Raw genomic sequence first — 12,621 nt, 5'->3', positions numbered from 1 at the left:
GTTGAAAATTCGTTTCTTTGTTGGTTGCACATTTTTTTCAATAACTGGAAATTGAAGTATTTTATTTTTCGTGGAGAATTTATCTTTTTAGTTAAATATTCATGTATTTGGTTAAAAATTAGATTTTTTTTTTAGTTAAAGATTTCTCATTTTAGTTAAAAATTCACTTTAACTATTCAATTTTCTAATTTACTTTTTTTTTTTAGTTCAAAATTAGTTTTTTTTCTATGTAAAAAAAATCATCATTTGGGTTGGAAATTCCAATTTGTTGTTAAAAATGCACATTTTTTTCTGGAAAATTAATCATTGTGATTAAAAATTAATTTCTTTGTCTGATAATTCGTTTCTTTTAGGTTGAAAATTAAATAATTTTGAAGTAAGCTCCTTTTTTTAAAAATTTACTTTTATAACTGCAAATTGAACTATTCTAGTTTTAGTTCATAAATTTCTCTTTTTTTAGCTGAAAATTTAAATATTTTATTGAAAATATATCTTTTTTGTTAAAAAATTCATTTTTTGGGTTTAAAATTAAATTATTTTGTTGATAATTCATTTGTTTACAATTCAACAAATTTATTTGTTTTCAATTCAATTCTTCTATTGTTTCTTGTAAAATCATTTTTTTGGACAAAAAAAAATATATTTCTTTGAAAATTCGTTTTTTTTAGTGGAAAATTTATTTTCTAACATTTTAACTAATCTAATTTGGGCTGAAAATTTATCTTTTTGGTTGAAAACTAATTTATTCTTATATATAATTAATTTTGCAAGTAAAAATGTAACTATTATATTTTTTATTGAAATGTATCTATATTAAATAAAATTTAATCTTTTTGGTTGAAAATTTACTTTGATTTTATTGAATATTAATTCTTTCACTGAAAATTTAATTATTCTATTATTAGTCAAAAATTGACCTATTTTTACATTAAAAATTCGTGTTTTTTTATAGAAAAATCGTCTTTTGGGTTGAAAATTGTAATATATTGTCAAAAAATCATATTTTTGGTTGAAAATTTATCACTGTGATAAGAAATTATTTTTTTTGTCAAAAAATGAATTTCTTTTTGGTTGAAGATTAATTAATTTTGCTGAAAACTAGTTTTCTGTTAAAAATTTACTTTTCTAACTGTAAATTAAACTATTCTAGTTTTGGTTTGTAAATTTATCTTTTTTTGTTGAAAATTTATTTATCCTATTGAAAATGTATCTTTTTTGTTTAAAAATTTATCTTTTGTTTTGAAATTCAATTCTTTTTCGGAGAATTAATTTTTTTGTTATAAATGTATTGTCTTAACTGAAAATTTAATTCTATTTTCTGTTAAATAATCATTATTTTGAACGAAAAAACAGTTTTGTTGAAAACCTCTTTTTTTAAAATAATTTTTCGAACATTTATACTATTCTAATTTTGGTTTAAAATTGGTCTTTTTGTATAAAAATTACTTCATTCTTATTTAAAATAAGTCCATTTTTTGGAAAATGTATCTATTTTAATTTAAATTTATTCTTCTTGGTAGAAAATTAAACTATTTCGCTTAAAATTTATTTCCTTTTATTGAAATTTAAGTTTTTTACTGAAAATTTAAGTATTCTATTTTCAGTTGAAAATTATTCTGTTTTAGGTGAAAATTCGACTATTTTTGGAAAATCCGTCTTTTTTGGTTGAAAATTCATCATTGTGATTAAAAATTAATTTATTTGGCTGCAAATTCGTTTCTTTCTAGTTAGAAATTAATTGAACTATTCAAGCTTTGATTTGTAAATTTATCTTGAAAAATTAATTTAATTCTTCGATTTAAAAAAAATAATCATTGTTTTATTTGGTCCAAAAATTTATTTTTTTAACATTCTAACCATTTTAATTAATTTTGGTAAAAATTAATATTTTTTTAGATGAGAAAATTCATGTACTTTTTGTTCATATTGAAATTTGAAAAAAAAACTTTTCCTAAAAAGGAAAAGAATTCTTTTTCAGGCAAGAATAAAATAGGAAGAAATATTTTTTATTTTTGTCCAAAAAAGAATTTTTTTTCTTTTTTAGGAGAATTTTGATCTTTTTTCAAATTTTAATAAGAAATTTTTATGGTGGTTGTCGAATTTTGGTCGTTGGATTCTTGATTATATTTTTAGGAATTTTGTACATTAATTTGATTACTAGGCGTTAAATAAGATTTTCAATTTAATTTTAATCTTATTTAAATTTAATTTTAATTTAGAAATTGTGATATTGTAGAAGCCCTGAATAAGGCACTTTTTTAATGCGAATAATATGTTTTTTATTACTTTGATTTCTTTTAACATTTAAATTAAGCGCCCTTTCCCATTTGAAGCGATAGCGATACATTTTCCCGCGAAATTCAAATAATGTAATAATGATTAATTTATTGTTTTTCTTTCTCGAGCTAATTAAAAAAATATTCAATCCCAAAGCGGTACATTTTTTCTGCGATTTCCATGAAGAAACTACTTCAAGTTAAAAATCCGTTAAAAAACAATTTTTTTTTTAAATTCGTAAAAGTTTGAGTAAGAATCGCTAGAAATTATTTTCACTAGCCTATGAAAGAAAGATTACATACCTTTTTTGCCTGGATATGCATGTCGTTTCAGTCTGTCGTAGAGATCGTCTTTAGTTCCATAAATACTTGCGTTTGATCGCGCAAGGCTGTTCATTTTGCCTCCATTGTGTAGACTCTCTGTGAAAAAAATGTTTACAATATAGCACAGAAAATTAAATTTTGTTAAAAAAAAAAAAAACAGATAAAAAAAACAATTATCTACCTTTCATGTATGTCTCATTATAAAAGTTCGGCATCTCCCAGCCGTCTTCTTCATCATCATAATAATGAGCATATGTACTGTGATGAGAAGGAGCGATAGACTCTGCATATGGCGTTGGTGCGCCATAGTAAAAGTTAACTTGCGAACCGTTTTGATCTGTAGCTGGTGTGAGCATTTTCTTTGGTTCTTTCTTTTTCGATGACCTTCAAAAAGAGAATTTTTACTCAGTAAAATTCTCAATAGCACCCCTCTCGTTAGTGCCACTCTCAATAATGCCACTCTTAATAGTGCCTTTCTCAATAGTGCTACTCTGAATAGTGTCACTCTCAATAGTGCCATTAATCGTAATCCGAGTTCGGGCTTTCGTTCAAAGTTTGGATCCCGCTTTCTCAATAATGCCGCGCGAAGGTTAGGGGTCCCACTCAAATGACGTAACAAATTTTAGAACCTCTATAAGACCCCCAATCCCCCTGTAACCGACTGTGAAAATATGTTTCTACACAATGCCCCCCAACCTCCTTTTTAATTTTACGTATTTTTAGTTTTCAGAATTTTTTTATTAGTTATTGCTAGTTGTTGCTACTAGAATTAGGCAGGGTTTTCGGGAACTTCAGTTTCGAAATTGGCGGATTTTTCCTTGACTAATTTTTTTTCTTGTTCATTAACATTCAAATACCAGAATTTTAATCCTGTAATATTTTTAACATAAAATCATTTATAAAAGGAATAAAACAGTATTTCAGGTAAAAAAAAACTTAAAAATAAAAAGATAAATTCCCGACAAAAAAGTGACATAGTTTTGTGTAAACAAAAAATGATTAAATTTATTTATTTCTAAATGTATTGCCAAAAAGAAAGAATTTTCAAGAAATAACATTCTTTTGAGTCAAGAAGTAAATAAAAGTTTATATAAATTGTTGAACCTTCAAGACAAAAGATGAATTTTATCTAAAAAAATTTAATTTTCAAGCCAAGAAAATTATTTTTTTTTTTACTAAAAAAGGAGAATTTTCAACTAAAAAAGATCAATCTGAAAAAATTAAAAGTGGCATTTTCAGTTAATTGTTGAACCTTAAAGCCGAAAGACGAATTTTCGCTACAAAAATTAAAGTGTCAAACAAAGAATATAACTTTTCAGCAAAATGTTAATTTTCTCATTTTTTTACCCAAAAAGGATAAATTTTGACTAAAAATGGTTCTAAAAAAATGGAAAAGATCAATTTTCAGTTAAAAAATTAATTCTTAACCAAAACAGGCGTTTCCACGAAACAGTTAAATTTCCAAGCAAATTGAACAATGTAGTTTCAAGTTTACCCAATTAGTTGAATTATCAATGAAAAATGATTAGTTTTTAACAAAATAGTTAAACTTTCAACCAAAGAGATGAATTTTAGCTTAAAATATAAATATCCAAAATAAAAATTATTTTTTAACAAACTAATTTAACCAAATCTTTGCAACAAAATATTTGAATACTCAAGCAAAGAAGAAGAATTTTTAACCAAAAAGTTGCATTTTCGTAAAAAAATCATATTTCTACTAGAATAAATAAATTTTTGAGTAAAAAAGATAAGTTTTCGACGAAAAAAATAGTTGGATTTGCTGTTAAAAAATATTCTACGAAAAAAATTGAATTTCCAATCCAAAAAGAAAAATGTTTAACCAAAAAGAATTAAGTTAAAAAAAAAGTTGAATTATTCACCAAATAGCTACATTTTTATTCAAGAAAGATGAAGTTCCTCTTAAAACAGATGAATTTTTATTATTTTAAATAATTTTTATTATAGTTGAATTTTTATTCAAAAAAGATTCCACTTGACTTTTTGAGATCAAAAAACGAATTTTTGAACTAAAAATAAGTTTCTATGGAAAAATCGAATTTTTTAATACAAAAATACGAACTTTTTAAACCAAAATCTTGCATTTTTGTTCAAGAAAAACGAAAATACTACTAAAGCGGGTGAATTTTTGAATCAAATAGAAAAATTTTCAAATAAGAGTCAAATTTTTATCCAACAAGATTTCAATTGACTTTTCAATACTAAAATAGGAATTTTTAAGAAAAAGACAAATTTCTAGGAACTAGTTCGATTTTCATCAAAATATTTGCATTTTCGCAAGAAAGATGCAATGTTTATACTGAAAAAAATTAAGTGTTATATCAAAAAGACAAATTTCCAGAAATATTTTTATTCAGACAATATTTCAGTTGATTTATTAGCAATAAAATATGAATTTTAAACAAAAGGTTAATTTTTTTACGAAAAGAACTGAATTTTTACCCCCAAAAGACAACCAAAAAGCATATCTTTTTATGAAAATTGTTAAATTTTAAACCAAATAATAAAATTTATAAATAAAGAGATAATATTCAGGAGAGTTTTTGCTTATTTGCAAAAATTATGTCAATTACGGTAACAAATCGTAACTTTAAATGATTTCAAAAAATTAAAAACAAATTTAAAGTGATTTTTGAAATTCGTTTATAAATAATTTTAAGAAAATACTTTATGTTTCAAAATAAAATTTTAATTTATATTTTTGAAGAATTCGAATCAAGAATTGAGAAGTATTTTAAGCATTTTTACATTTTTAAGAGAATAAATCGATTTTCTTAAGATTTTTAGGAAAATTTGTCATTTTTGTATGAAAAATTCATTGTAAATTTTTCAAATAATTTCAAATGATTTCATAATTTGGTGAAAAATTATTTGAAAGACTAATTTTAAAAAATTTTCAGAATTTAAAAAAATGTAGGAAAAATTCTATTAAGTTTAAAAAATATTTAGAAGTTTTTGAAAAGAGTCAAAAATAATTTTAAACTTGTAGAGATTAAAAAAAATTTACAGCAAAATCTAGATTTTTGAAGATTGCGAACAACAAATTTAGAAGTATTTTCAGAAATTTGAAATATTTGAAGGTAATAAACCATTTTTTAAACAATTCTAATAAAAATTAAAAAAATATATATATTTAAATTAATTTTAAATGGCTGTTTAAATTTTTGTTTTAATTTAAAAAATTTCGAAAATTGTAGATAAAAATCTAAAAGATTTAAGGGCACTTTTTGTAGAATTTTAGAAGTAGAATTATAGGAGGTTTTAAAATAAAGTTTTGAAGCTTCTGAAGGATTCTGAAAGGTTTCAAGATAATAAAAAAAGTTTCGTAAGATTCTTGGAAAAAACTTAAAATTATATTCATTCGAAAAACCTAATTTTAAGATTTCGTAGCAAAATTTCAAAGCTTTATGGCAATTTTGAAAGGTTTCGAGAAAATAACAAAAATTTCTGTCGGTTTGCGTGCAAATTTTAAATATTGTTTATTTGTTTATTAATTTTTAAAGAAAACTAATTTTTTTATATTTCAAAAGATATCTAAAAACGTTAAAAAAAATGTAGAAGATTTTAAGGCAATTTTTCGAATACTTGAATATTTTTCACAGTTTTAGGAATAATTCGATTCCAATGAAAAGATATTTAGTAATTTCAGAATTTTAAAAGAAATTAAAAATATTCTCAAACTCCAAAAGATTCTCGAAATTTTGTCAAATATCTTTTTAACTCCTTCGAAATATATAAATGTTATTCTCACCATGAAATTAAAAAATTTCATGGTGAGAATAACATTTATATATTTCAAGAGAATTGAAATAATACAGAGGATTCCAATTATTTAGATTTTGAATTAATAAAATTGTAGAAATTAATAATAATTACTTTTTTAATAATTGAAAGACTTTTACACTTCAGAAAAGACCAGAAAATTTAGATTTGTGGAAATACCGTGTTTTACTACTTGTCTTAGTTAGGAATTAATTATTTAACTAATTTAAATTAATTTTGTACTAATTTGTATTCTTCTATAGCGTCGATTTTGGGGTTGATGGTGGATGGGAACTAACTCATTATAGCCCGCTCTGCTTTCGTTTGATCACGCCTGAGTGCTCGCCCGAGTGACAATCGCGAATCCAGCGCAGCTTTTGTTACACCTACCTGCAGCGCGGCGTCATTTCTCAGAAGGGCTATAGAAGGGATATCTATATAAGGGAGGGTTATATAAGGGAGAACTATAGAAGGGATAGCTATAGAAGGGATGGCTATATAAGTGAGGGTTATAGAAGGGACGGCTATAGAAGGGAGGGCTATTGAAGGGTCTCACTGTTGTTTAAATGTAAAAGTAAACACAAACCTAACACAGATCATCCAGACAAGAAGGGCAATAAATATAACAAGAATGACGCCTCCAGCTATTCCTCCAGTGATATAGAAGAAGTCCGATTTCTCAGCACATGTCTTTCCAGTGAAGCTGCCACTGCATCGGCAAGATGGTTGTCCCCTCGAGTCCTTGAAGCAAATTCCTTCATTGTCGCAATAGTTGAGACATACATCCGTACATTCATGACCTGTTCCGTTGTAGCCTGGCTTGCATTCGCACTTGAAGTCGCTAGTTTCAGGAATTAGGAGGCAATGAGCATTAGCATCGCAGTGGAATTCTTCTCCACTCGTTTCACATGGATTCGTGCAATCCGATTTGCTTGCCTGTAACGAAAACGGTTCAATTTCAAATACCAAATACACTCGAACTCAAAGGTACGAGAAGCTTGGGAATAGGGAACTCTAAAGATACGAACCAGAAAGGGGTTCTCAATCCACGGTGGGATGAAATTAAAAAACGTGGTACAAAATTATTCTTTTTTAAGATATTTATGTGACTTGATTTTTGAATTTTAAAAAACTTGTATGTTAATACAAAGGGTGAAGCAAATTAACCTAATTTTGTAAACAAATTTTATGAACAAGTACCTAGTGTTGAAAATTAAAAGGAGAAATTTCGTTTTATATTTTTTAAATAACATTAATAAAAAATATAGGATGATGATTTTCAATCTCTAAAAATTACTGGCGACATAATTTGAGGAAAGTTAAGAGAAAAAGCGATTTATATCTGCTTTTAAATGTTCACACTGGGCATTTGTTTCTATAATTTGTTTATAAAATCTATAAAAAATATCGGATAATAATTTTCCATGAATAAACATCACTAGCGGCATAATTTGAGGAAAACTAGGAGAAAAAAGATTGATTTCTGTCTTTAAATGTCCACACTTTGCATTTGTTTATAAAATTTATCCATAAAATTAATTAAAAAATCGAACAATAATTTTCCATCATGAAACATCACTGGCGACATAATTTGAGAAAAATTAGGAGATAAAAAAAATTTCTTTCTGCCTTTAAATGTCCACAATGGGCATTGTTTATATAATTTGTTTATAAAATCTACAAAATAATATCGGTTGATAATTTTCCACCATTATACATTACTGGCGATATAATTTAAGATAAATTAAGAGACAAAATTATTTCCTTTTACCATTAAATTTTTATGCTAGGAATTTGTTTACATAATTTGTTTATAAAATTAACAAAAAATATCGTATGACAAATTTGTATAATCGATTTTTTTCCTTGATGAAAAAAATTAATTTTTACGCAAAAATTTACTTTACGAACGAAGAATCCATAGTGTAGACTATTTCTTCAGTTAGTTTACTTATAAAATTAACTTAACAATGCTATAATTTGTTTTGCTTTCAACTACCCCGTACATAAAGTCTAGCAATGCTGATTATAGACAAAAAATTTTCGCAAAGAAAAACAAAAAAAAAACGAAAAACTCGACTTCTTCACTTTTTACATGAACATAAAAGTTTTAACAAACAAATTAAAAAATCAATACGCATTTATCTCTTCGAAATGTAATGTTATATTTTTATAAAAAAGAAAATTCAAATTCGGTTAAAAATTACCAGCTACAAGTTATTTACAGCCCACAAATATTGACTTATTTAGACGAAAATATTTGAAAAAAAAATCTTAGAAGATTACTAAGAGAATTTTCGAGTCTTATTTTTACATAAAGCTTTCAATTTTTTCATAAATAAACAAATATGAAGAAAAAAAATCCGATTTTTCCCATTTGACGTTCATGGTGCTCATTAATAACGTGTAAATTGTTAAAATCACCCAAGTTTCATAGAGTAATGTTAGTTAAAGATATTCCAATATTATATAATAGACAAAAAAATGTTATAAACAAATTATTTGTTGAAAGAATGTTTTTTACGATTTTCCATAATTTTACGTTTTTTAAAATTATATTGCAAGAAATTTGGTTAAAAACAATATAATAATGAAAAGATTTCTTTTTGAGATTATTATTGTTAATATTATAAACAAATTTAATAAACAAATGGATTAATCAGGTATTTTCCATAGATAGATGAGAAATTTTTTAATTAGGATCTTCATGATAGTTTCAGATAAAATTGATAATTTATTGATCAATTTTAAGATTTTTTAAAATAATGTTAATAAACCAAAGCATTATTGGCGCATTTGCCGACAGAATTTTTTTTTTCAATGTCAGACTTTTTAATTGGGATCTTCTCAATAAATTTAGCAACATTCATGATTCGTAGATAAAGTTTATGATTTTGTTAAACAAATTTCTAAAATTAGCATAAAGTTCTGAATTAAAAAATGACATAAAAAAGAAACGAAGTTTCCTGTTAAAAAATGCCTGACTAATGCATTTGTTTATTAAATTTGTTCTTAATATTAACAATAATAATCTCCAGAAGAAATGTCTTCATCCTTATATTATTTTTATTGAAACAACTCTCTCATGAATCTTATCAGCCTTTATTTAAATTATCTTTTGGTTTAAATCAGCCAACATCTGTGGGCTGTACGTTATTTTGAAACAAAAAAGTAATTTTTTTCACTGAGTGACTGGTACGGGATTCAGATAGATGGATTCGTCCGTCGATACATTTTCCAACAAAAATATAATAGTTACATTTTTAGTTAAAAAATAATATGAAAAAATTGATGGTTTAACCAAAGAGATTAATTTTTAACTGAAATAATGAATTTTTTTAGATTTTCAGTGAAAAAAAAAAATTTACAACAAACACAGATTTTTTCAACAAAATAGTTAAATTTTCGATCAAACAGATGATTTTTTAACCAAAATTAAGTATCGAATCGAAAATTCAACTTCTAGTTTGAAAATTTAACTACTTTGTTAAAAATTAATTTTCTTAGCCCCAAAGACGAATTATCTACAAAACAGTTGAATTTTCTACCTGAAAATAGGAGTACCAAAATGGTTTAGTTTTCACCAAAATAGTTGAATTTTCAACAAAAATGTTAATTTTCATAAAAACAGTTGAATTTCCTACCGAATCGTCGAAACTTTAATCCAAAAAGACCAATTTTCTACAAAAAAGTTGATTATTCAACTTAAAAATATGAGTTAAATTTTCAGTCAAAAAAATTAATTTAAAAAAAAAGATTTTTCAACAAAATAGTTCAGTTTTTAAATAAATATTTTATCTTTAAACCAAATAGTTGAATTTTCTACCAACATAGTTGAATTTTCAAAAAAATTGTTGAATTTTCAACAAGAAAGTTAGTTTTACAACAATTTAGTTAAATTTTTAACAAAGCAGTTGCATTTGCCAGTAAAAAGAATGAATTTTCAATCAGAAAGATTAATTATCTATAAAAATAGACGACCTCTCAACAAAATATGTCAAGTTTTTACCAGAATTTTTTTTTAGTCAAATCTGTCAATGCTTCTGGGCTGTACGTTATTTTCAACTAAAGAAGTAATTTTTTCTCACTGTGCGACGTTTAGATTTCGGGGGTAACTCGTGAGAACGCACACAGATCTACTACGCGCATGCGCGCGTCGAATTCAAGGCAGTGCGCACGCGTACGTCAAATTTAAAGCAGCGCGCATTCACTTGTGCCTGATTCTAAAAAAAGGCGAGGATAGAGGGGCGAAATTCCGCTCGTTCCTGTGGAGCGGGGGCGCTCGTATCTATGGAGCACTCGTAACTTTGGTGCTCGTATATTTGTAGTTATAGTGTAAGAAAATATTAAATTAATAATTAAAGACATCTAATTTAAAGTTTTTTATCTCTACTTACCGCAGCAGGTCCCTTCGTGCTCGTATTGGGTGGACAAGGTATGCAGAAGGTCTGTTGAGACTCTGACTGGTAGGTTCCCTTCTTGCACTCCACACACTCGTTCAAAGTTCCATTAAGATGAGTACCGGGTTCGCAAACAGGAAGTGTGCATTCATCGATAGAAGCGCATCCGATATTGGATGTTGTCCTTCCCAAAGGACAAGCTTGGCAGGAAGCTTGCACTCCTTGCATTCTGTAAGTTCCACGAGGGCAGGGTTCGCACTTTCCTTCAACTGCGAGTTGCTGTCCAGATCCACATTCGTCTCGGCACTCTTCATGAGAGACTGCTTCTCCAGTTCTGGTTGTTTTTCCAAGTCCACATAATAGGCAAGAGAAGCTTCCTTCATTTGGTTGGTAGAATCCATGACCACAGCTTCGGCAAAGACCAGCTGTGTCGTCGTAGTACTTTCCAGCTGGACAACGTTCCTTACAGTCTGCGGAACTTCTGGCACCAGGGCCTATGGTTACACTAGGACGTCCGGCTATCACTGGACAGGAACTGCATTTCAGTTGACCTGATTTACTCTGGTAGGTTCCCACTGGACATGACTCGCATTTGCTGGTAACCTCGTTGAAGAAAGTACCAACGGCGCAAGGGACTGTAAAGGAAGATTAGGGTTCAAAAACCAAATCTGGACCTATGTTCTTCTATTTTTTTAGGAAAGGTTTAATTCAAGCTTACCGCAATCGGGTGCCTGGACAACTTGACCAACTGGGCAAGCATAATCAGATTCGAGAATAAGGGATGCTGGGTCTGGTACAGTATTCGGTAAAATATCATGAACGTCGAATTGATCCTCTTCTAGAATGAGCTTTTCGAGCAATGATTGGACAGTAGCTCGGTCATTGGAATTAGCGTTCAGGATTGGATCGCTAAAAAAGGTAGAAAAATTATATTAATCTATTCAAAAAAATTGCTTGAATCAGTTGTTTGTAGCGCCAATATATACAGCAATTATCTGCACCCTGTGTAATAAAATATTAGATGACCCAATCTCAAAACCATAGTTTGCTAATGTCACCTATGAGAAGCGTGATATTTGCTTTTTTGGTTGTGTCGTGATATTACTGGAATTTCATTTTTCCAGTCGGTTATTTGTGTTGTACAAACATTGAACTTTTAAAAAAATGTGACCAATTGTATATTCTTTTAATTTCAAGCTTATTATTCACGTATTATGAGGATTATGAAACTTGGAGTTAGTATCCGTGCACCAATTATTCTTAAGGTATCACCTATGATCGGTTTATTATATGAAAAGTTCAGTGAATTACCAGAAACTGGAGAAAATACATGATCTTTAACACTGAAGTTTCCAAGGACATAAATGTGAGTGAATTATTAGCAATGATCGAATGATACCGAAAATCTCGCATTTTGATTCGCTAACAAGTTCTTACTTTATCGCTGGGAATGAAATCTGGACTTCGTAGGTATCACTGCCTTGGCGAGACTGTCTCGTTCTAAGATGTAAAAAGCAACAAAATACTCAGTTTCTTGGTTCCAAGAATGTCGATCTATTCTAGTGGCTAAACTATTAATGTTGTGAAAGATCTCCAATGATCTAAACCCAACCTAAATAATGTTTTCCCTAATTTATCAAAAAATAAATTTAATAGACGAATATAAATACTTACGCTTCTGCAGGAACACCAACAGATACGGTGTAGGTTCCACCATCTTCTTCATGAATTTCCCTGGTTGAACGAACACGATGATCGCATTGGACATCAATGTTCAAATCTTTACATTCTCTCGTACCTAACAGATAGTTTTGAATTTAGAATTGAAGATATTATCA

General features: G+C 27.5%; 2 protein-coding genes across 3 annotated transcripts in view; one reads left to right on the top strand and one right to left on the bottom strand.

The window, feature by feature from the left end:
* The window catches only part of LOC117172415 (sushi, von Willebrand factor type A, EGF and pentraxin domain-containing protein 1), a 94,116-nt gene that overhangs the window by 3,576 nt on the left and 77,919 nt on the right, over positions 1 to 12,621 (bottom strand). The window contains exons 21-27 of one of the 2 annotated variants that reach the window (XM_033360326.1): positions 12,458 to 12,581; positions 12,221 to 12,283; positions 11,502 to 11,692; positions 10,781 to 11,418; positions 6,970 to 7,319; positions 2,782 to 2,984; positions 2,580 to 2,696 (exon numbers count right to left, since the gene is read on the bottom strand). In XM_033360326.1, coding sequence (XP_033216217.1) covers positions 2,580 to 2,696; positions 2,782 to 2,984; positions 6,970 to 7,319; positions 10,781 to 11,418; positions 11,502 to 11,692; positions 12,221 to 12,283; positions 12,458 to 12,581 — 1,686 coding nt within the window. The remainder of the gene's footprint in view (positions 1 to 2,579; positions 2,697 to 2,781; positions 2,985 to 6,969; positions 7,320 to 10,780; positions 11,419 to 11,501; positions 11,693 to 12,220; positions 12,284 to 12,457; positions 12,582 to 12,621) is intronic. The other variant, XM_033360328.1, reaches the window with a different exon arrangement.
* The window catches only part of LOC117172416, a 42,897-nt gene that overhangs the window by 18,761 nt on the left and 11,515 nt on the right, over positions 1 to 12,621 (top strand). The gene's annotated exons all lie outside the window — the stretch shown is intronic.

Source organism: Belonocnema kinseyi, chromosome 5 (genome assembly GCF_010883055.1).
Source record: "Belonocnema kinseyi isolate 2016_QV_RU_SX_M_011 chromosome 5, B_treatae_v1, whole genome shotgun sequence".
NCBI classification, from domain to species: domain Eukaryota; kingdom Metazoa; phylum Arthropoda; class Insecta; order Hymenoptera; family Cynipidae; genus Belonocnema; species Belonocnema kinseyi.
Note: the sequence above shows the minus strand (reverse complement) of the source record. Positions and strands in the feature narration are given on the sequence as shown.